The following is a 24,153-nucleotide window of genomic DNA, read 5'->3' on the forward strand; positions in this document are numbered from 1 at the left end:
TAATTAGGCAGCCATCATGAAATATGTTTTAGGAGAGACTACAACGAAAGTCACTAATTGCAAGAAAACATATATCTTTAGCAATTTGTCAGAAAGGGGGCTGCTTATAACACTAGAAGGTTAATAAATTAGGATTCTTGGACTGAGAACTTAGAAGAAAAGTCTTTCACATTATTTTTAGGTAAATTTTTAGATATTGACTGCCATACTTTATAACCTTCATTATCAGAGCTCATTAAACCTTCTTTTATTTATCCACTGTCTCCTGGTATCCCCGAGTACAAACTGAGGTCATGCCTCTCCTCTGGTAGTGCCAGTTTCCCATGACAGAGACAGTGTCTGACTCAGAGGTCACATATCTCTGTCTCCTAAGGGTTAAACTCAGTTCACACCTACTGTTTGTTAAGGACAGTCAAGACACTACCCTCAGTTTACAGGGAGATGCTCTGGCCTTGTAATAAAACAGTCAGTTGTAAATAGCTAACGTGATGGAGATTTCCCAGGCATCCGAGAAAGTAATCCCTGTGAAGATTGATCTGTGATCTGCTGAGAAAGTTGTTGATAGTTTACTTAGGTTTACAGCTTTATGTGTCCTTCTTCCTACATCCTAAACTTCTACCTTCTAATCTTTAGTGTCTATATTTTTATTTCTATATTTTTATTCTTGTCTTCAGACCCTTCAATAGAGAGCTGCATTATATACAGAATAACAAAATAGATAAAAGATAAAATTCGGGTGTTTGAATACTTGATCTCCAGCTTGTGGCATGGTTTGTGTTGGTTTAGGAGATGCAGCTTTGGAGGAAGCCTGTCACTGGGGGTGGCCTTTATCCATGCATCATTCCCAGTTTGCTCTCTCTGCTTGCTGTTTATGGTTCAAGATGTGAGGTCTCAGCTTCTGCTCCAACCACCATGCCTGCCTACTGCCTTCCTTTCCCCTTCCATGACGGTGAAGAACTCCTAACCCACTGGAACTGTAAACCCAAACAACCCTTTCTTTGCCTTAGTCACCGTGCTGGATAGTTTTATGTCAAGTGGACACAGACTAAATGATGAACTCTGATGTGGAAGCACAAGCCAAGAAACCCTTCCCTAGCTTGCTTTGGTCATTGTGTTTCATCACAGCAAGAGTAACCCTAACTAAGATAAATTGGTACCAGGATTGAAGGCTATTTCCGTGACAGATCTGACCACATTGTTATAGAGAGGATTATGGAAGGACTTTAGAACTTTGTGCAAGAAAAGCCATTGAGTGTTCCATGCTGGGTGAGATGTTCTGTAGGAGCTTGGAAGAATAGACTATTCAGAACAATGCAAAAGACGGAGGCTTTTCTTGTGATGTCTCAAAGGGACGTTTAAAATCTCTAACTGGGACATTTGTTATTTGAATTTAGATTCTGGCATCCTGGTTAGCTGAGGCTGAAGAATCAGCTGTGATTTACAGGACCACAGAGCTACTAAAGTAGAATCTTTGCTTTGCTGGGATGCTATATGCTGGTCAGCTGGAGCTGAGAATTTAGCAGTGAGTAAGAAGAGACTGGAATCGCTGAGATGAGATCTCCTGGGAAGTGTTTCCTGAGAGCATACAGAAGCTGTGTTTCAGACATGACCAAGGCTGTGCCTCGAGCTGGCAGCTGACCTTAGTAGTGTAAGTGTCACCAAGGTGGTACTGGTTTTGAAGGCACAAAGAGGTCATGGAAAGTAGTCGAGTCTTGGCACTCAGAGAGCCCAGGAGAGGCCACTGGTAAAGCTGCAGCATCAGTCACATTTCAAAGCCTAGGATTGAAGGCAGGGGTCATGCAGAGAAGCTGAAGCTTGGCACCGTGAAGAGAGCCTATGAGAAGATCCTGGCGAAAGTGTAGCCCAGTTGCACTAGAAGACCCAGGCATTTTGGAGATGCCAGTGCATTGGGCTGACTGCCAAGGTCACCTGAGGTGTGGAATGTAGGCCTGAGCCTGGGAGACAAGCTGTGTGTGCTGTAGAGGACCGAGCCAGAGAAGTGCTCCAAACCCTACAGGGGAGACCAGATGGTTGTGAGAAAACCCAAGACATTCAAAAATTTGTTACTTATACTGTTGGGAGTTGGGTTTTCCTATGATCTGATTCTCAGTACATCTTGGTTCTTTCTTCTTGAAGTAAGAAAGTGTTTAACTTAATTTTGATGTTATAGGATCCCACAATTTAGAGGCTTTGAATTTAAAATGTGACTTTAAGGAAATCTTCTCTTCTTCTTCACTTGATATGAGAGTGTCTGACTTGTCATTTGTCATCCTGCTCTAAGGCTCTAGGCCTGGAAATCCTTGGAGGAGTCAGCACATCCCACAGACCCGTGTCCTCCACTCTGTGTAGCTCTGACAGACGAAGTCCTTCCACTGGTGAATGATGTCACATCCATACGGACCTTCAGGACAAGGCTGAGCAGCGCATGCGGCTCCTTCCTCACTGCTCTTCCTGTGGTGTCAGTCACGCGTGTTTCCCACAGTCTTGTCCTCACTTCCATATCTCACAGCTTCCTTCACAGCATGGATGCTACCAGAGGATTCAAGAACTTCAATTCATGTCGACTATAACTATGAAGTTCACATGTTAATATTTATTTTTACAGCACAGCATAATGTACTGTGTATCTTAATTGCTGATAACTTGTGGAAAATGGTCACTTAAATTTCAATTGAGGAAGAATGTTACATTTCACTCACCCTGAGCTTCCCCTTAGGTAAGAGCTCAAAATAGATGGTTACCGGAATCAAAACAAGAAGTCTCCTTGGAGTTTGGTTAAAAAGAGAGAGAAAGCGAGACCACATGCTATACCTTCTTAACACAGTAGCATGTGATGGGAACAGACACAGAGACCCACAGTCAAAGGTTGGGGGAGTACAGGAACCCCACAGGAGATGGGGAGGAAGTATTGTAGGGGCAGAGGGTCAAGGAGAGCAGGAGAACAAGGCCCACAGAGTCAACTAGCAGGGCTCAAGGGGCTTCACAGAGACTGAATCAGGGAGCTTGGATGGGTCTGCACTAGGCCCTCTGGACATATGCTGTTGTGTTCAGCTTTAGGGTTTCTGTGGGACTCAAAACAGTGGGAGTTGAGGGCACATCTAACTCTTTTGCCTCCTGCTGGGCTGCCTCATTGAAGTTTGCTCTGGGGATTATGACTGCGCTTAATACATGTTGTTATCCTGCATTCATTGATATCACTGAGAATGAGCTCTTTTCTGAAGGAAAATGAAGATAGGGAGAGAGGAGGCAGGGGCAGGGAAAGACTGGGAAGAGGGGAGGAAGGGAACTCCTCAGTCAGGATCCATTGTATGAGAGAAGAATACAGAAAAATTTAAAAAGACAACAGTGTGTAAGCAGAACAGACACCCAGGTCAAAACCATGGAGACACCCTCAGAGGCAAGTGTGAGTGGGTGTGGACACACATATCAGAGCATTCACAGGGGACTTCCCTTTGATCATTTCACTTACAGAAATAGGAGTTTGTCGCTGTTGTGAGTTCAGTGTCACATCTCCCATTCGCAATGGACACACCAAGGGTCTGCTCCAAGGTAGAAGACCCCACACCGGGGCCTCCGTGTGCATCTCCTCCATCTCGTCCCCCAGGTCAGTAGCTTTATTTCTCCTTCTGGCATTTGAATATCTTCCAGAGTTATGGTTTCCTCTTACAGTTTTGTTGTTGCTTTGAGGGTGAGCAGCTGTCTGTCCGTGCTGAAGAGAGTAGATGCTCACAGCTTTAGAGATAAGAAGCTCATTCACTCCCTTCTAGTCAGTTAGTTAATGTGAGACATGGCAGCCCGTCTTTTCAGCTTCAGTCACAGACCCTGAAGAAGGGATGCTTTACATCTACAAGGAAAGGGATGCTTCTAGCAGAGAGACTCTGTAAAGCATCTTGCCTGGTCCAAACTTCTCTACATAACACAAACACAAAGACTAAGTTCCATGGCATCCTAGCACTGAGCACGGATGGAATTGGCACCCTGTCTCCCAGAAGATTTAAAATCTGAGGGAAAGAAATGGAAACTAATGTGGAAGACTGATGTGAGACATATATGAAGGATATGATGATTTTGGGGAATGGGTGGTAAGAGACAGACAGTGAGGCAGAAATTAAGTCTAAAATGGCCATGGTATAGTATGAGATTCTGTGATGTAACTGAGCTTCCTTATAGAATACCACAATGTGTTAAATTTAATCTTTCTATATTGTGCCAAGAATGTGAATCACAACTTTTTAAGGATGCTTGTCAGGAACTATTAAATTAGCAGACTTTTTAATCAGAAAAAATCTTTGAGTCACCAAATGAGCTTTGTTATAATCTGTTCAAAAGTTCTTGGAAAAGTGGAGGATTTCAATAACTAGAGGGAAGATTTTACAGAGCCAGTTATTTGTGGTAGGCACAAGAAAGACTTTGTTTCCCCTGTCTATACCTGTAAAAGTGGAAGGGACTTAAACAGCTTAAGGGTTGGGGTTTGGTTTCCCACTGAGTCCAGAAACCCTGCCAGCGTATGCATGGGTGAAGTTCATGTCCTGGAGCATAGGTTGCTTCTTAGAGACTGTATCCTGGAAGAAAACTGACTCCCCCACTCCTAGCTGCCATCAGCTGTCAATATGTTCCCAGTCTGGGGTGGAACCTCATGCCCAACTCCCCCACAATCTTTTGTCAGACTTGAGCTTTTGAAGGTCTTGTGCAGGCCATCACAAATGGTACAAGTTCATCTCTGCAACTGCCCTGCTATGCCCAGAAGACAGTGTTTCCTTGTAGTTATCCAGCACGCCTGGTTCTACAGTCAGTCTGCCCCCTTCTGTGATAATGCCTGAGCCTTGGATGGGGATGGGATGGGATGCAGACGTTCCACTTAAGGTGGAGGACTTCGTAGTCTCTTACTCTCTACATGCTGACCACTTGTGTCTGGTGCACACCTAGAATCCTGTTGTTCTGCTTCTTCCTTGGGTGGCTGGCTGCACTGGTCCATGGGGGTGGAAGGAGCAGAAGTGGAGAATGAGATTTGAATTGCTGTCAGTAAGAGAGAGATTGCCCTTGAGGAGATGACTTTGATGAATCAGCTCAACTTTATTCCAGAGTATAGGAAATATGTAGGACTGGGAGTCTGGGGACAAACCCTAACTTGTTTTAAGCAGCAAGCTTCTATCATAAAGCTTCATATGTGGCAGCAGAGTCCTATAGCAATGTTCCTAGTATAAGTCTCAGTTTCCTTAAGTGCAATAGGAGAAAGGTTTCTGGCAGGAAAACTGTGGCAAGAGTCATGCTGAAGATAAATCAGGATCCCTGGCTTGGAGACAGCTTTCTTTTTCTTTTCTTTTTTTTTTTTTTTTTTTTTTGAGTGAAAGCTCATGATTTTATTGTCTTCATAACAAGGTCAGCTTCGAACTGGATCACTTGGCCCTTTCTCTTCTTATCACCTCCCAGTTCAAGATGCTTGCATCTCTTAATAGCCAGCATCCTCTTAGATCTGCAGTTGGGCTCCACACATTCCAGTCTCAGCACAATCTTCTTTGTAGTTTTCGCCTTTTTGCGGAAAATAGGCTTAGTCTGCCCACCATAGCCACTCTGTTTCCTGTCATAACGCCGCTTTCCCTGGGCATACAAAGAATCTTTGCCCTTCTTGTATTGTGTCACTTTGTGGGGTTGGTGCTTGCCGCATTTCTTGCAGAATGTCCGGCGAGTCTTAGGAACGTTCACCATGTTGGCGGCTGCGATTTCAGCACAGAAAGAAAGGGAGACAGCTTTCATAGAAGGACAGTCCTCCCAGCCAAGAGACGTCCTCCAGATAGCAGAAGGTAGAGAGCAGGAAATCTCACTGGAGGGACAGTGAGTCCTCCATGTTCCCAAGTTTAGAGGAAGCTGCCAGGCAATGGTAGACTGCAACATCTGACCAGCAGGCCCACCCAATAGATTCCCATCACTCGAGATGTGGAGGCAGCAGAATGAGGAGCTCAAGGTCATCTTTAGCCACACAGAGAGTTAGAGGTCAGCCTGGACCAATGGACAACTCTCTCTCAGAAACAGAACAGAGCACAGCAAAAGCAATTATCAATGTACTATATTTGAGGAAAGGGCACTGTGAAGGCTACATCTGTAAAGTGCTGTATGTTTTAGTTTGCATGTGTGTGCATGTGCTTGTGTGTGTAGTGAGATGCCCCTTCTTGGATGCCATAACTTTAATCCAAGTTGGAGAAGACCTTGTAGACCTCAGTGATGCAGACGCCATGTTCAGGAATAGACTCTCAAGCCACAGGATCAACAGTCACAATTACCACAAAAGTGAACATCGAACATATCTTTTGGACAAAAAAAGGTCTACTTAGAGACGTGTTGACTCCATTCCCGCAACAGAACATGCTGTTTGATTTATAGTGCTCAGTGGTTTTCAACAGATCTTCACATCTACCAAGACTGAGTCACCCACTGAGCCTTTGTACAGAGCACATGCATGACCATTCATTTTCAGTCCTACTTATCAGAGCAAATAGCTGAACATAATGAAGAATTCAGCTCCTGGTATTCTACTTTACATTGGCAGAGAAACACTCACATCCGCAGCCCACCATCTACTTGAATCCAATTCTCTGTGTTAATCCAAACCACCTTTAACTTTCATCCCAGATGTACTCAACTGACTTAAGCAGTAACCAGGTGTTTAACTTCACAGACACCTGCCGGTGCCCACGTTCCCACAGGTTGGCTCTGAAACTCAGTTGTGCTGGGCTCATCCTTCTTCTCTTGACCGTGATTGGACTGAGTGTTTTAGGTAAGTGAGGGGAGAGCTTTTGCTTCAGAATTGTTCCTCTAGATATCAGGTCGTCTTCACGGGGTTTGTCCCCTTGAGCTGGGGGAAGGTCAACCACAAGAGTAGTTACAGGACAGTGTCCCATGTGCAGTGCAGAAGCTTCCCATTTCTGTGCTTCTGAGCTGTGAGGGGCTATTACAGATGAAGGGCTCTCCAGCAGACCCATGCACGGCAAATATGGCACTTGCAGGTTTTGCCGTTTTCCCTTTCCTCTCACTTAACTTCTAGATTACCCTCGTAAACTAGTCCCCAAGTCCAGTCCATTCCTCTATTTGGCCATGGAATACTCTTGAGGTTGAGCACCAAGATACAATTTTCAAAACATCAATGTCCAGCAATCAAAGTTAATTATTTGGCTACAATGTTTTAGTCAGGACTTACAACTCATCCTACAACAGACTTCTCCTTTTCTCCTCAACAACCCAGTCCTGCAAAAACACCTGCTGCTGCCTATGCCAGATAAAGAGGCAGCCCCTCCCCACGCCCTTCAGGTTAATAAATCTCGTTTCTGTTGAAAATTCGGTGGCTGTGTGTGTTCTTAGCTGACTCCAAATGCCCAACAACACATATCCACCCAGAACCTAAAAAACAAAAACAAAACAAAACAAGTCATAATTGTGACATAAACAACAAGGTAGAAAACTAAAAGGCTCAAGTGTTTAGTTTATCAAGTGGCTTCTGAACTCCAGTGGTGGTAAGCTGCCTTCCTTGGAGACAGTGTGATGATACTCATTGTGACAATGGGAATTCAGACATGATTTTGCTAATTTAGGAGTTTCTTTAAGGTCATTAGATGATATGTGTTCTGAAATCACATGTTCTGTGTTTTTCTTTTTTGTTTACACATTCTGTCTCCAAACTGGCTCCTCTGTGGTTGATATTTTACTCTCAGTCCATATGTTCATCTTTGCTGAAGTTACTCGATTTCCTGAATTGGGAAGAAAAACACCATTCCACAGTCACTTCAGTATTTAATCCTCTCCATTTGTTTTCTTATTTACTAGTGCGAGTCTTAATACAAAAGTCATCAATAGAAAAATGCAGAGTGTATATTCCAAGGATCGCGGCAAGCTCTACAGGTAATCATTGACCAAGGTTTCTGTCCCAAAGAAATACACCTAGATCTATATTAATCATAAAATAGTTGGCCTATTAGCTCAGGCTTTTTATTAATTAATTCTAACACCTTAACCCATAATTCTTGTCTGTGTTAGGCATGTGGTTTGGTACATTTCATCAGCAAGGCAGTCTCATCTGTGTCTTCTATGTCTGGGTGATGACTGCAAACTGAATCTTTCCTCTTCCCAGAATTCTCTTGTTCTCATTGCCCCACCTCTACTTCCTGCCTGGCTACTGGCCAATCAGCACTTTATTAAACAAGTACAAGAAACAAATCTTTACAGGGTAAAACCATTGTTCAGCAGGTAATTTTTACAGCTTGATTTTCCCAAGAATAACAGTTGACACTTGCTGTTTATCAGGGCTTACATCAGTGGAGGCTTCAAACTCTCACCCATGAAGCCTGCACCATGGTTTTACATTAGAGGAAATTCCAGTATAGAAACTTATCAAGGTCTCATGACTGGTAGTTGATACCGCTTGGAACTTCTTTGAAACAATGCAACCTTGACACCTGAGATATTACTTTGCCCTGCTGCCTCCAATGCTATCACATCATACTAGACCAATAACTTTTAAAATATCCTAATAGAATATTTCTTTTAACAAATGTGTTAATGTTAGCTTTGTCTAGTTGATTGATAGAAAGTAAAATGAATTCCTTGTTGTTTGTATATCTTTTTGTCATAACAATAATCTCATTCCAGCACATGTTACTGTGTGTGTAAAAGTGTGTGTTAGCAAAGCAACTACAGTGTGTAACTGGCTGTGGAGCAGCAGGGACAGGGTAGAAATTTACCATGTCTGCTCCTCATTTCAGAGAGTCCAGTTCACCTAATGTGCCCCAATGACTGGCTGCCACACCGAAGTAAGTGCATACAATTTTCTCAAGAGACTGGTGTTTGGAAGGAAGGTCTATCTGACTGTGCTAGAAAAGGAGCCACTTTGCTGCTCATTCAGGACCAAGAAGAACTGGTAAGTTCTGCTATAAAATAGAGATGTTAGCACATCTCTGAAGCTGACCACCATCTCTAGACTTAACAGATCTTCCATGCAAAGCAGAGGAGACTTTACATTATGGAAGCTCATAGTCTGAGAGACTAATGGGACATGTGAGCCAAGAACTGCATATGTAAGGTGAGTGTCCTAGGGTCATAAATGCTGGGCACAGATTCCTCAAGGGAGGAAGAATGAACTGTGCTGAGGACACAGGTGGCACTTGACCTTGGTGTCGGGAGTCTGTGGAGTACGAGTCACAGCACACAGGCTCAGGTTAAGTTCTCTCTTCTGCTTTGATTTTAGAGATTCGTAAAGGACTCGATAAAGGAAAAAAGCTATTCATTTTGGATTGGACTAAATTACTCAATGTCAGAGAAGCACTGGAGATGGATAAACGGCTCCACTTTAAGTTCTGATGTGTGAGTATTAGAGGAGCTCACTCAAATATTCATTTCAGGTCATCTTACTGTAGGACTCTAATAATGATACCAGTTCAGAACAGTCTGAAAATATGATTTCAAAGGTATTGGCAGAGGTTTCTATCCTGCCCAGTCCCTGCATTGTTAAGTCCCAAAGAAATCATACAAAGGTCTACATTAATTATGAACTGATTGGCCTAGTATCTCAGGCTTCTTATTAACTCTTTCTTACATCTTATATTAGCCCATTATTCTTGTCTATGTTAGTTACATGGCTTGATACCTGGTGAGGGAATCACATTTAGCTTGCTCTGTGTCTGGCTGACAACTGCAGACTGACCTTTCTGCTTCTCAGAATTCTCCTGTTCTCGCTGCCCACCTCCACTTCCTGCCTGACTACTGACCAATCCGCATTTATTTAAAAATAATACAAGTGATAGGATACAGACCATTGTCCCACAGTACAAAGGTGGCTAAAAATTTCCATGTATGAAAAGATCATAGGTGTGTGTGTGTGTGTGTGCATGTATGTGTGTATGTATGTATGTATGTATGTATACAATGGACTTCTAAGACTGGAGACTAAACTAACTCCTTAGGAAAGAGAATGCATTCTTGCATGCCTCCTTAGAACCTGAAGGCACAAGGAACTTTGCTTTTTTCACTCTCATATTTTTTATATTTTCCAAAGAATTTCTTGAGTGGTCCCTTCCATGCTGTGGTGAAATGAGCCATAGTGTGCAGTGAGGCCGGTTGCTCAGGTCACAGCCAGCAGAGGAAGAGTGAGTGGGGAAGGGAAGGCAGTGTCCGCAGGGAACTCTGTCAGCTGAGAGAAATGACCTCATTGTCACAGGCTGCGTGTAGCTTAGCTGGAGTGGTGAAAGCTACAATTATTTGAGGAGCTGTGATGACAACAGACCTTAATCAAGATAAACAAGAAAGGAAAATCATTTTGGTTCACAGTTCAAGGGGCCTCAAGTCCATCTTCGTCTTCTTCCATTGATGCTGGCCCTGTGGCAGTGCAGAAATGTTGTAAGTGCACAGCAGAGTTGCTCACCTCGAGGTGGGCAGGATGGAGAGGAGAAGGCAAGCCCCATGGGTGGGATGGGAAGCAGAGATTTGCCCTTCAAAAGCTGCTTCCCACCATGACCTAGGTCTTTCTGGGAGATCTCATTTTGTCTGGTAGGAACTCAGCAATGGGCTAATTCCTTGATGGAGTTAGTGCTCCCATGATCCAGTCACCTGTGAACACTGTAACAGCTATCCTTCACATGATCTCTTGGGATACTGAATATCAAAAGTATATTTGTGTGTGTTATGGCTCACAAAGAAGCCATTAGCTCTTTGGTGTCTTGTCACTTTCTTATTGTTGAGATCACCATGGTAACTGTGCAGTGAGAGACCTGACATTTCTGAGCGAAAACTGTATATTTTAACTTAATTCATGAATTTTTGTATAACAAGAACAGAACACTCATTCCCTTTATTTACATATTTACAAAATATGTAGGAATCAGTCAAATTCCTATACACTGCTTTCTATGAGGTTTTCAGAAGGGAAATTGAGCGTTGTTTATTAATCTTGCTCAAATAAACAAACAAATCTTACAAGAAAATGTACAGAACACATGAGATTGAAATGTAAAATGCTGATTTAGATTTACTTAAAATGTAACAAAAACTTATTAAGTATAGAAACTGATAAACATAAAAAGTTGTCATAGAGAAATATATGTAAAGTATATAGATTTAATTCAGCTGCTCGGTAGTTTTACTCTGATTTACAGAGTAATGTCTCTGTAATTAGACTAAAGGGATTGAGAAGCCTGGAGGCTGCTGTGCTCAGTAGGAAGTGTCAGTCAAGGAAGCCCCGCCTTTCTTTAACTCTCTGTCCCTGGCTTCAGGTAAGGGAGGAGAGTGTAACAGTTTCCCCCACAGGGTTTTTTGGAGATTAATAAGGAATGACAGAGAACTCTCCAGGAGTCCAGTAGGAGAAAGCCCGGGAGGCCTTAAAGGGATTGTGAAAGGAAGTCCTTGACTACACAGATCAGCCACAGGGAAATGATGCTGAGAACTGAAGACAGATCCTGAGGATGGAAGAAATACAAGGGAAATCGTGGCTGGATTGCAGGCTGACCACTAGGATGGCATCAGGTTCACATCTCAAGCTCAGGGGCTCCACTAAGAACTAAACAAAGGAAGGACACCCATGAGGAGCCTGGCCACTGTCAGATGCCATCTTCTTTTAAGACCCATCAGTGTGCTTAGAACTCACCTCTGCCTTGCAGTAAACCCTGATACTGTGTGTTAGTGCTTAAATTCTAGTTGTGTTCCCCCCAGCAAGGGACCATGGGAGCCATGCACATTTGAAACCCATGTGTTAATCAAATACTGGCCCACCTAAGGAAGCAGAATGAAAGGAATTGTGACTATGAGTCTCACGAACTGAGCATCTTTCCCTCCCTGCATCCAATTCTGTGATCTAGACCCTGTGAGCTCACTCTGTATACTGGATACATTCACTGAGCACCTACTGTATGTAACTGTTGTCACCCATCACGTATATCATAATCCTTTCCCAATCCTTAGTGAGTTAACCTCATATGTATGTATATGTGCATATATACACATACATATGTGTATATATGTGTGTGTGTATTTACATGTACATATAGCTCCGTGCTCTTTGCTAATAATCTATTTGAATTGATTTATTCGGTTTTGTTTATGTAAACAAGTGTTTGCCTGGCTTGTGTGTTTGTGCGTGGACCACATGAATTCCTGTGTCCATGGAAGCCAGAAGAGGGTACCAGATTTCTTGGTACTGAAGTTAGAGATACTGTGAGCTGCCATGTGGATGCTGGGAACTGAACTCAAGTTCTTTGCAAGAGCACTCAGGACTCTTAACCACTGAGCCAAATCTCCAGCTCCAAACCCTGTATATTAAATAAAACTGACACTCAAAAAAAATTCTCTTCGTTTGATGTGTTAGCTATGCAATGAGGAGATCACATGATGTGTTAGTAATGGATGGAGGAGTTCACATGACATATTAGTAGTGGAATGATGAGGTCACATGACGTGTTAGTAGTGGAATGAGGAGATCACATGACATGTTAGTAGGAATGAGGAGATCACATGATATGTTAGTAGTGGAATGAGGAGGTCATATGACATGTTAGTAGTGAAATGAGGAGGTCACATCACATGCTAGTAGGGGAATGAAGAGGTCTCTATCCTTCAAACTGTCTCTGATTTATACATCATTATGAACATTATTGCTGGAAGGTTTCTTTGCCAGTAAAGAAGCAGCAGGTTTTAGAACCAGCTCTGCCTTCAATGTTTATAACATTCTGTTTGTGCTTAGTACACTTAACAACTGTGCATTCTCCTGGTTCCTTTAAATTCCATAGGAGAAGCAATGACAAGATATTCATGAGAAAATCCTAAACACTAATAGTGGCTGTTCTCTTCCTCCTCAGACTGAACATCACGGGCGATTTTAAACGAAACAGCTGTGTCGCCGTCTCAAAGGACAAAGTGGTTTCTGAGAACTGTGCTTCAGACCGCAAGTGGATCTGCCAGAAGGATCCAAAATGAGTCCCTGAAACCAGGTGTGATGACTTCTAACTGGGGATCCCATCTCAATCACTCTATCATACAGATCTCTGCTCTCCCTCTGGCTAGACTGTCGACCCAAATATTGCGCAGCTGGTGACACAAAGCATGGACTCTAAAACCACTGTGACTCCTACAGATGCCCGCGTTCTGTTTCTTTATTCTGAAAAGAGGAGAGAGAGACTGATGTGCCCTTTCAGAGACGTGCTCTGTGGACAGAAGCCCAGACAGCTGAGGAGCACTGGGTTCTAATCCTGGAGACTGTGTTCCTCACTCTCTGTGTCTGAGGTCATCGGCAAACAGTACAGAAGACCATTTGCAAAATCATTGATAAAAGCTCTAATGTGAGTACTGATGGCACATGCTTGTGGTAACAGCTCAGTGAAGGCTGAGCCAGGAGGATCACAAGTTCAAGGCCAGCCTAGGTGTGGTGGATTAAATGAGGAATGTCCTCCATAGCCTTTGACATTTTATCACTTGGTCTCCAGTTGGTGGCACTGTTTGAGAAGGTTTAGGACTGCAGCCTTGCAGGAGAAAGTGTGTCCCTGAAGGTGGCCTTTGAAGTAAAAGCCTCACATGTAACTTGGTCTGCCTCATGCTTTTGGTTCAGGATGTGAGCTCTCAGCTTCCTATTCCAGGCACCAAAATGGTTTATGTCTTCTTCCTGCCCTTATGTACTTCTGGAAACAACAATAAACTCTTTCTACTGTAGGTCACCTTGGTCATGGTGATTTATCATAACAGCAGATTCGTCACTAATACCCTGGGGAAGACAGTGAGCTAGTCAGAACCGACAAGGCAGACACTGCTCTTGGAATTAGAGTGAACATATTTGCCTGTGAGGCCGGCAACCATAGGGAACAATTAATCACCCTGGAACCTACTTCATTTGAGTCATGCACATACCTCTCCTGGTAAAACACTTGACACCCTCAGTTCCTCTCCTGTACAGTCTATGTCCACACACACCACTCTCTAAACAACGCATCTAGCAATCTGCTAGCACCCAAGACCACCGCATCCATAGAACAGCACTGAGAGCCCATTTTAACCAATGGAAAAAGTTATTCACCCTGCAAAGGCAATCAGACATTGACAGTTTCTAATCAAACATACTATTAATTATCTGGGAACGTGAGTCAGTCTGGTCTAGGGGTGCATGCTCAATAAGGCAAACTGTGTTCTCAAGCGAATCAGTAGAGAGACTCCTGTTTACCAAGGTAATCCTAGCACAGCTGAGGACACATGTTATTGACAACATACACATGTAGTTGGAATTTTCTTTGGACTGCCAACCAACTCCTAAACAAAATCATGAAACATTGTTAATTATGAATTCTCTGTCTTAGCTTGGACATGTCCCACTACCTCCTTTAACTTAACCTGTTTCTCTTCATCAACATCTTGCCTTGGGGCCTTTTGTCTTTCTATTATTCTGTATGTCCTACTTTTCTGCTTCCTCTGTGTCTGGCTGATTGGCGGCTGGCATCTCCCTGGCATCTCTTTTCTCCCTCACCCCTGTATCCTAAATTCTTCTTGATACTTAGTCTTCCTTCTAGGAAGTTTATCCCATACCTCCACCCTTGCTATTGGCCATTCAGCTTTTATTTGACTAATCAGATATCTTAGACAGGCAAGGTAAAACAACTACACATCTTAACATAATTAAACAAATATTCTGCTACAAATGTGTTATGGGAAGAGTTGTCAGCCAATATAGAGAGCCACCCAAATTAAGCTCCTAGTAACCAAACTCTTTCTTCTCTTGTACCCCCTAAAAGGAAGCTCCAAGCAACAGTCAGTGCCCTAAAGTACTCACTCCTGTGGCGGGAAGTCCTCTTTACTGTGTATTCTAATCTGTACAATGGTCTTGCTTTAGTAAAGCTCCCCAGCCACATTCCTACTCCTTGAAAGAGGAACCAAAAACCTGCAAACACTACTCCATGGCCTGGCTAGTGGTAACATATTTCATTTACATATTTGGTTGTTGATAATGGGTATTACCTTGTTCCTAAACTGGGTAGCAACAGTGACTTTCCTGAGAAAACTATTTTTCAAATAATAAAGCAAAGTGTGGAATGATTTGTCAACATTTGGGGATGATCCACAGATAGAGCTGAACCCCAAGTTTGCACTACACTGCTGTGCACTACCCCAGCACCACTTGAGGCCCTTTCTCACATGCCTGGAAAAATGAAATCAGAGCATGTTGTGCATGTGTGCTTTGCCCTTCATCCTAAATTCCCAGCAAATGACACTGGAAAGCCGGTAACCTGTAACCACTGTCTTCATTGGAATTTCTATTATTGCAGTGGAACACCATGATCAACAAGCTAGTTAAGGAATGGGTTTATTTGACTCCCACTCCTATATCATTGTTCGTCAACAAAGGAAGTCAGGACAGAAACTCAAACAGGGCAAACACATTGAGGTAGGAGCTGATGCAGAGGCCATGGAGGGTGCTGCTTACTGGATTGCTTCCCATGGCTTGCTCAGCCTGCTTTCTTATAGAATCCAGGACCACCAGCCCAGAGATAGCAACACTCACAAGGGCTGGGCCCTCCTGATAAATCACTAATTAAGAAAATAACCTACACACATGCTTATGGCCTGATCTTGAAGCTTTATTTTTGTTTTATTTTGTTTTGTTTTGTTTGTTTTGGTCTTTTTGGGACAGGGTTTTTCTGTAGATTTGGAGCCTGTCCTAGAATTTACTCTGCAGACCAGGCTGACCTCAAACTCATAGCGATCCACCTGTCCCTGACTCCTGAGTGCTGAGATTAAAGGTATGCACCATCACTGCCCTGCCTTGAAGCAATTTCTTAATTGGTGTTCTCTCTCCTCAAATGACTTCAGTGTGTGTCAACTTGACATAAAACTGTCCAACAAAACAGCTAAACATTTCTGAGCAACCAATCAATTTCCAAGGGTGACTGTCATTTCTCTGCATTTGACTGAGTTTGTTCAGATCCTTAGAATCAGGCATCTCTATTCATCAGCAGTGGTTTTCATGAGTAACATAGGAGAAATCCCCACTGGGATTTGCTACTGACTTCAATTTGTCACTTGGGACACTAAGGAGCCCTACAGGATGATATAGACTGATAGTTAATTCATAGAATCTATTTGTCTTTACAGGATGAAGTAGTTTCATACATAGAATGTTTAGAACAGAAATGTGGAGGGCCGCAACCACATTCTCCATTACTTTAAGGAGGCAGAGGTAGTTGACCTCTGTGACTTCAGGGTGTGGCAGTACACACCTTTAATCCCAACACAAGGGAGGCAGAGGTAGATTAACCTCTGACTTCAAGGGGCAGAGGCAGATAGACCTCTGTGACCTCAAGGTGTGGTAGTACACGCCTTTAATCCCTATGCCTGGGAGGCAGAGACAGATCTCTGTGAGTTCAAGGTGTTGTAGCACAGGTCTTTAATAACTTTCCACTGCTACTGTCCCTGCCTACTCCCGAGGCGTCATCTGGGTTGATGGGCAGCGGACCAATCCAAGAGTGACACGTCCGAAGCGAGGACTGTTTCCTATATAAGGGACGGGTTCCCCTCATTCTGGGTCTCCGCTTTGTAAGCTTATGCTCTCTCTCTCTCTCTCTCAAGACGCATTAAAGCTTTTCTGCAGAAGGATCCTAAGTGTGCCGCATCGTTCTTGCTGGCGAGACGGTAGCGCGGGACACATAAACAGTGATAATATCTTTTCACTTACGTTACCTGAAATTTTCTCTTCATCTACTGAAAAATATGAATAATTTTAGAAACTGACAACCAGGTGTTCAAATACCTGAGCCTATGGAGAATAGTCGCATCTCATTCAAACCATCACAGTACATAGAGAGCTGCATTAAATACAGTATAACAAAATAGATATAAGATGAAATTCAGGTGTTTGAATACTTGATCTCCATCTTGTGGCATGGTTTGTGTAGGTTTAGGAGATGCAGCTTTGGAGGAAGCATGTCACTGGGGGTGGCCTTTGGCAATTAAAAGCCAAGAATTATTACTAGTTTGCTCTCTCTGTTTGCTGCTTGCTGTTCAAGATGTGAGGTCTCAGCTTCTGCTCCAATCACCATGCTTGCCTACTGCCATCCTTTCCCCCTCCATGACAGTGAAGGACTCCTATGGAGGAGACCAAGATGATTGTGAGCAAATCTGAGACCTTCAATAATTTGTTATTTACACTGTTGGGAGTTTGGTTTTCCTCTGATGGTCACTGTGCCCTGGTTCTTCCCTCTCAAAGTAAGAAAGTGCTTGACCTAATTTTAATGTTATAGGATCCCATAATTTAGAGGCTTTGAAGTTTAAAATTTCCTGGATGCCTAGACCATTTCTGGGCCATTTCTCCATGACCTCTGCGTCAGCCCCTGCAGTGTTTGAGTTTCTATCCTGACTTCTTTGATGATGAACAGTGATGTGGAAGTATAAACCAGAGAAACCCTTTCCTCCCCACCTTGCTTTGGTCATGATGTCTCCTCACAGCAATGGTTACCCTAACTAAGGTCAATGTGTTGTTTCCTAACAGCATAGAACAGTACTAGAAGGGACAGATGGTGTATGTATTTTTTTTACACTACCCATGCCCTGGTTAGCACATAACTAGGCTACTTTTGAACTAGTTATATATTTTCCTAATTTAGAATCCATGGCAGTGAACTGTTAAACAGATAAAAATAGCCCAAATGAATACTAAAAAGAAAACCTCTGAAAATTGTAGTTCCTATGATCAGAGCAAATAAATCAGTAGCAAATGATTCAAAATCACTTCAAATGTAATTAACGAAATTGTCTAATCTGGACAACAAAATTATAAGTCAATACAAATGACATTGCCCTCTGATGCCCATGATCGTGAAGCCTGGCTACATGCCAATCATCTCAGCGTCCAGTGACTCTGTGTGTCACATAGGATTAGCTGGGTATCTGTACTCGTCAAGTCTCAACCTGCCCACGCATCTGTGGAACCCTGATTGGTTGTCTGAGACCAGGTTGCTCTAGGCTGAGCTCCACCACACATGGGACGTGAGCCCAGGGACCATGTGGCTGACACACTCATGTGTCTCCAGTTCACAGACAGCTTGTTTGTGGGGGTCATTGGATAGATGTCATCTCAGAACTCCTGCCCATCACACTCTGCTAGGTAAATCGAGTCAGAAGATACCCTAGGTGCGAGTGTGGGCAACCTGCTGTCTTGTCTTTAGGGAAGAAGAATCAAAGTCACTTTACAGTCAGCGTGGATCCACTGGAGCTTGAGGGCACTACTAGTGGCCATATCCTCAAAAAAAGAGAAATTCTCTCCCTGGACATCTGTCCACTGCCACTAACTGCTTGGTAGAGGGTGGTAATCTTCTACCCCAGCTGTGAGGTAACCAGAGATGCTGGGAGTTCATGAGTGAAGTAGCCACGCCGTGCATGGAGGGCAGCTTTCACCCTGTCACTGACTCCACACTCAGCCTTATTCTCAGCACTCTGGTCAGCAAGGCGTCTGTCTGCTGGGCTGTTCACTGCACAAGAGCTTCCCTGACCCTGGCCAAGAGTAGCCCAGGTCTATGAGCATAAACATGTTTAGGAGGCATTCGACAGCACGACCGCTAGAAAAGTAACAATAGCTGGGGCAGGACAAAGAAGAAGGGCTGGGTTTTCTACATTTCTGAGTGCTGAATTCACAGCTGCAACTTTGAAAGTGTAGCATAAAGCAGTAGGCTCCTGAAGGGGCCCTAAGCAAGGTGATTGTTGCGTAGTTCACAGTGTGGATTCCCTTAAAGGGCTAGCCTACTTTCTTTTCCAATAACACACATAAAACATTTCGGTCTTGCCAGTTCAAAGTCTGCCCTAGCACTGTGGTCTCCTTCTTCTGAATCTGTTACTTTACACTGCCTCCCCATTAGGACCCACCAGTGCCATTCAAGGCAGGATACTCGGGAGCAGGAGAAATAATTGGCCCCAAACAGCTGTGTTCTCTGACAAAAAAAAAAAAGGAAAAGGAAAAGAAAAATGAAAGAAAAGAAAAATGTCACAGAAATGCAGACATTTGATCTTTTCATTGAAATTTTTATCGAGTATATAAAACATAAAATCAAGGCTGGGGAGATGGCTTAGCAGTTAACAAAACTTGAACTTCCAAACAAACCCAGTGTCCATGTGGGGTGGCTCACAGGTTCCTATTTCTCCAATTCCAAGGGATCTGATGCTCTCTCCCGGCCTCTGTGGGCACTGCGCACATGTGGCATGCACGTGGGTGAGTAGACACACACACACACACACACACACACACACACACACACACACACACACACCAAATCTTTTAAAAGACATAAAATTGTACATATTTATAGGATGTGGTGTTTAGATGCTGTACACATTGTATAATGTTTGAAGCAGGATACTTGCGGCTTCCCTGAGACATTTATCATTTCTTTATAATGAAAGCATTTAATCATTCTTTCAGCTTTTTCCTTCCCTTTTACGTACTGTACCATTATCTACAGTCACCCCCACTCTGCACCAGCACATGGAACCTTTATACTCCTGCCCAATGGCAGCTTAGTTCTTACCAATCCACCTCTGTGCTCTGGGAATAATTTCTGTCCCACAAATAGAGACACTGCACAGAAACATTCATATAATTGCATATACGTCTAAAAATTTCGATCTTATTTACGTGTGTGTGTGTGTGTGTGTGTGTGTGTGTGTGTGTAAGTGTAATCAAACAGGAAATGATGACTCTTCCAATCAAAAGAAAGGCCCCAAATCTTCAAGACCATTCTCCTCAATTTGCCTCTCCAAGCCATGTGTCTTGGTTCACAAAATGAACCATCATGAGAGCTGGGATCTCATCATGAGAGCCCACATCTCTCTCACGGTCAATAGTTGCTTCTTAGACTTCCAGCTGATTTGCACATTAACTACTCATTTGTGAACTTTCTCGGAGCCCCCTGCCTTCTGCGGCACCCTCCCACATTTCTCTTCCTAGATCAGGCAAGTGAGGATTTTACACTAGGAAGTATTTGCTTCTAAAGCAGTTTGGGTTACAGAAGTGTTTTCACAAAAATCCAAAAGTGAGTCTATTGCCACCTTGTGTCCATAATATGCAGTTGCAACGTTGAAAGCATAACACTTTGGGGGCATTTTCACTTTTACTCAACTGATGGACAATGTTCAGTGAACACTGGTATCTTCCCTATACAGGTCCATAATAGTCATAGTTTTTCCAATTGTCCTTAACCTCCCTCTTGACTCCTTTTTTTCTGAATGATTTGCAGTTGTTCATAAGGAAGAAACTAAGACATGAAAAGACCAAGCTCATATTCTAAGATACTTCTTATATCTGGATTTTGCAAATTTTACTAAACTATTGTTAATATGTTTTGGAACCCCCTCCCTTCTCGAACCAGAGTCCAGTCCCTGTTTAGAGTTTAGAGTTGGCTGTTGACACTTTGGTCTGTTTTTAAAAAGCCATCCATCCTTCCCTCCCACTCTGGCATTCATTGATTGACAAGTCCAAGCCAAGTTTCCTGCAGAATTCCTGGCATTTTGGATATATGTGGCTGTCTCTTCCTCATTCACTGTCAGTGTTAAAAGCTGGGTCCCAAATTCTTGGACAGTTTCCCCAGAGAAGAGTCCACCTCCAGGTCTTGAATGAGATTAGACTTTTACTTCAGTAAATGGGGGTGGGATGGAGTATGGGAGATGCCAGGTGTGCTGATACACAGCTCGAGGAGGCTCTGCCCAGTGCCCCTGGGAAACTTGTTTTGGGATCTCCACAGGAGAAGAGACTCTGGGTGTTCTGTGTCTGGACAACAGTCCCAGGTGAGGTTCAGGGTGATGCACACCCTTTTCCACGGGTGTGTACGTCAGGAAAGCCTCCCAGCCAGAGGAACCACCTGCGTGTGACACCAGTGGAAAGTGAGGAAAACACGTGGCGGAACCAGGTGAGCCTCCATGCTATAGTAGATGGCCATAAAGTAAGGGATGCTTCAATCTGGCGCATTTGGGGGGAATTTGCTCAGTAGTACATAGAACTTAATAATACAATAAATGATTGAAACAAATTTATCTTCATTGTCCCTTCAGTTCCAAGCTCTGTTCATGAGGCTGATGGCCCTGGTGATGTTTCAGAATCATAGATTACTTTTCATGAACATAAATAAATAAATAATGAGAATTTCTGTCTAAAGGGACCCTTTCCCAATCCTTCAAACTATTACAACACTTAATGTTTCCAGCAACTGTTTCAATCATTGAAGTCTCGTCTTTCAATAAGTAAGTGAGTGCTATTGATCTCCAATGCCAGCACCAAGTCATTTCTTATTTCACTATTTATGCTTGCTGTAGGGACAAGGAAGAATCTGGGAAAACTGTTCCTTCCTTTATCTAAAAAGTCTCTTTTTACATATCATGTATATACAGCACACGCAAAAAGGAGATTCTCTGAACTGAGATCCCAATTCAGCCACTCAAATTGTCTGATCCTCAATAAGTCGTGGAGTGTCTTAGACATAAGAATATCCAGCACAGTGATGATCTCTTCAAAAATGATCTGGCGCTGTCCCATGTATTCATATAGGCAATGCTACCAGTATCATTTATTATAAATATTCTGCTAGAAAAAAATGTAAAGTATATTTTAAATACTCCATGGTGTCTGTGCTGCTGATGGCAGTAATGACAAAGGCCTTCATTCAAAAGGTGGTGGTGGCTTTTGTTTTCATGGTGTCTCTGTAGGAAAGATAAATTCCCACGTTCAAGTCATGAAGGGATATGCTTGGATAATTGTTGCAGAAAAGTTGTTTCTACATGTTTAGAGATAAGACTGTATCAATGATGTGGGACTCCCTTCTGTATGTCATGAATACCACTGGTTAATAAAGAAACTGCTTTGAACCTATAGCAGGGCAGAATTTAGCTAGGCAAGGAAAACTAAACTGAATGCTGGGATGAAGAAAGCAGAGTCAGGGAGAAGCCATGGAGCTACCACCGGAGACAGAAGCACTGAAACTTTGCTGGTAAACCACAACCTCGTGGTAATGCACAGATTAACGGAGATAGGTTAAATTAAGATGTAAGAGTTAGCCAGTAAGAAGCTAGAGCTAATGGGCCAAGCAGTGATCTAAATAATATAGTTTCTGTGTGATTATTTTGTGGCTGAGCAGCCAGGAACCAACAAACAGATTCATACAACATATCAATAGTATTGCTCTAGTATTGATCAATATAGTACTTATCAATCTAGTACTGATACTAGATACTGCCATATCTAATCAAACCTGTTTACCATAGGGAGGTGCCCCTAAACAGACAGTGGTGTTTTTCTTTCTCACCAATTTTTGCAATAACTCCCTTTTAGGACATAGAAGATCTACATTTTCTGAAGGTATTTTGGTGTTGAGCTTTGTTTTCTGCTGAATACCAGAAGCTGTTTTCATAAAGTGTAAATTTGTTGAAGTTATTTAGAATATTTCCAGTGGAAAGCCACTAACCAGTGAGCAAGCAACAAAACAAAACAAACACAGCACTATCTGTACAAAGGATGCCCTTTCCCTTTTAGCCTGGAGATGTGGGGGAGGATATTTACATCAGTCACATAGGCTGACTAGAATTCAGAGAAGGTCATGTTTCTGGATTAAATCTGTATCTGTAATTGAATAGCCTTCTTGACACTTTAAATATGTTTTGTTTTTAAATCTATACTGTTATTAAATAAAATGAAATTAATATATTTGAAGGCATCTACAAAGGACCTATGTAAAGACTAGATAATTTTTCAATAAAGGTTAAATACTGGGAGCTTAAGCAGGGTCACACATTCAGTAGGTAAGGGAGGCAGATTGTAGTGTGTGGAGAGAGAAATGGTGTAAGAATCATTTATTTTTTTATTGATTTTATTGAGCTATACATTTTTCTCTCTTCTCTTCTGTCTTCCTCTCCCCTTCCCTTCAACCCTCTCCCATGGTCCCCATGCTCCCAATTTACTCAGTAGATCTTATCTTTTTCTATTTTCCATGTAGATTAGATCCATGTATGTCTCTCTTAGGGTCCTCATTGTTCTCTAAGTTCTCTGAGATTGTGAATTGTAGGCTGGTTTTCTTTGCTTTATATTTAAAAACCACTTATGAATTAGTACATATGATAATTGTCTTTCTGGGTCTGGGTTACCTCACTCAAAATTATGTTTTCTAGCTCCATCCATTTGCCTGCAAATTTAAAGATGTCATTACTTTTTTCTGCTGTGTATATTCCATTGTGTAAATGTACCACATTTTCCTTATTCATTCTTCAGTTGAGAGGCATTTAGGTTGTTTCCATGTTCTGGCTACGACAAACAATGCTTCTATAAACATAGTTGAGCACATGTCCTTGTGGCATGATTGAGCATCCTTTGGATATATACCCCAAACTGGTATTGCTGGGTCTTGAGGAAAGTTGTTTCCTAATTTTCTGAGAAATCACCACACTGATATCAAAAGGGTTGTACCAGCTTGCACTCCCACCAGCAATGCAGGAGTGTTCCCTGTGTGCCCCACAATCTCTCCAGCATAAGTTGTCATCAGTATCTTGAACATTCTCACGGGCATAAGATGGAATCTTATGCTTTTAAAGTGTTTTCAGCCATTTTAGATGTGTCTGTTGAGAATTCTCTGTTTAGGTCTGTACTCCATTTTTTATTGGATTATTTGTCCTTTTGATGACCAGTTTCTTGAGTTCTTTGTATATTTTGGAGATCAGACCTCTGTCTGATGTGGAGTTGGTGAAGATCTTTTCCCGTTCTTTAAGCTGCCATTTTGCCTTGTTGACCATGTCCTTTGCTTTACAGAAGCTTTTCATTTTCAGGAGGTCCCATTTAATAATTGTTTCTCTCAGTGTGTGTGCTACTGGGGTTATATTTAGGAAGTGGTCTCCTGTGCCAAAGCGTTCAAGTGTACTTCCCTCTTTCTCCTCTATGATGTTCAGTGTAGGTGGCTTTATGTTGAGGTCTTTGATCCCTTTTGACTTCAGTTTTGTGTATGGTGATAGATATGGACATATCTATTCATTCTTCTACATTTTGACACCCAGTTATGCCAGCACCACTTGTTAAATATGTTTTCTTTTTCCATTTGATATTTTTTTGCCTCTTTGTTAAAAATCAGGTGTTTGAAGGTGTATGGATTGATGTCCGGATCTTCCATTTGGTTCCATTGG

The 24,153-nt window shown here is 42.6% G+C and overlaps 2 protein-coding genes across 2 annotated transcripts; one reads left to right on the forward strand and one right to left on the reverse strand.

The window, feature by feature from the left end:
• Nucleotides 1-1,398: 1,398 nt before the first annotated feature.
• LOC125406895 (killer cell lectin-like receptor subfamily B member 1A) lies at nt 1,399-13,677 on the forward strand. The gene is made up of 7 exons (XM_087904161.1): nt 1,399-2,716; nt 3,472-3,604; nt 6,674-6,772; nt 7,816-7,890; nt 8,751-8,905; nt 9,233-9,348; nt 12,831-13,677. Exons 2-7 carry the CDS (start codon nt 3,523-3,525, stop codon nt 12,946-12,948), a joined length of 645 nt encoding a protein of 214 aa, XP_087760287.1. The 5' UTR covers nt 1,399-2,716; nt 3,472-3,522; the 3' UTR covers nt 12,949-13,677.
• On the reverse strand, nt 5,323-5,733 carry LOC125393914 (large ribosomal subunit protein eL42-like). Its single transcript, XM_087904162.1, has one exon. The coding sequence runs from the start codon at nt 5,704-5,706 to the stop codon at nt 5,353-5,355; it is 354 nt and encodes a 117-aa protein (XP_087760288.1). The 5' UTR covers nt 5,707-5,733; the 3' UTR covers nt 5,323-5,352.
• Nucleotides 13,678-24,153: the final 10,476 nt, after the last annotated feature.

Source organism: Myodes glareolus, chromosome 3, assembly GCF_982192425.1.
Source record: "Myodes glareolus chromosome 3, mMyoGla1.1, whole genome shotgun sequence".
Lineage (NCBI taxonomy): Eukaryota > Metazoa > Chordata > Mammalia > Rodentia > Cricetidae > Myodes > Myodes glareolus.

Bases quoted from the DNA above. Each gene is read 5' to 3' on its own strand.
- LOC125406895 (XM_087904161.1), top strand. From the start codon at position 3,523: ATGGACACACCAAGGGTCTGCTCCAAGGTAGAAGACCCCACACCGGGG. The intron at 3,605-6,673 runs GTCAGTAGCTTT...TTAACTTCACAG, and splicing joins TCCTCCATCTCGTCCCCCAG to ACACCTGCCGGTGCCCACGT. The intron at 7,891-8,750 runs GTAATCATTGAC...TCCTCATTTCAG, and splicing joins GATCGCGGCAAGCTCTACAG to AGAGTCCAGTTCACCTAATG.
- LOC125393914 (XM_087904162.1), bottom strand. From the start codon at position 5,706: ATGGTGAACGTTCCTAAGACTCGCCGGACATTCTGCAAGAAATGCGGC.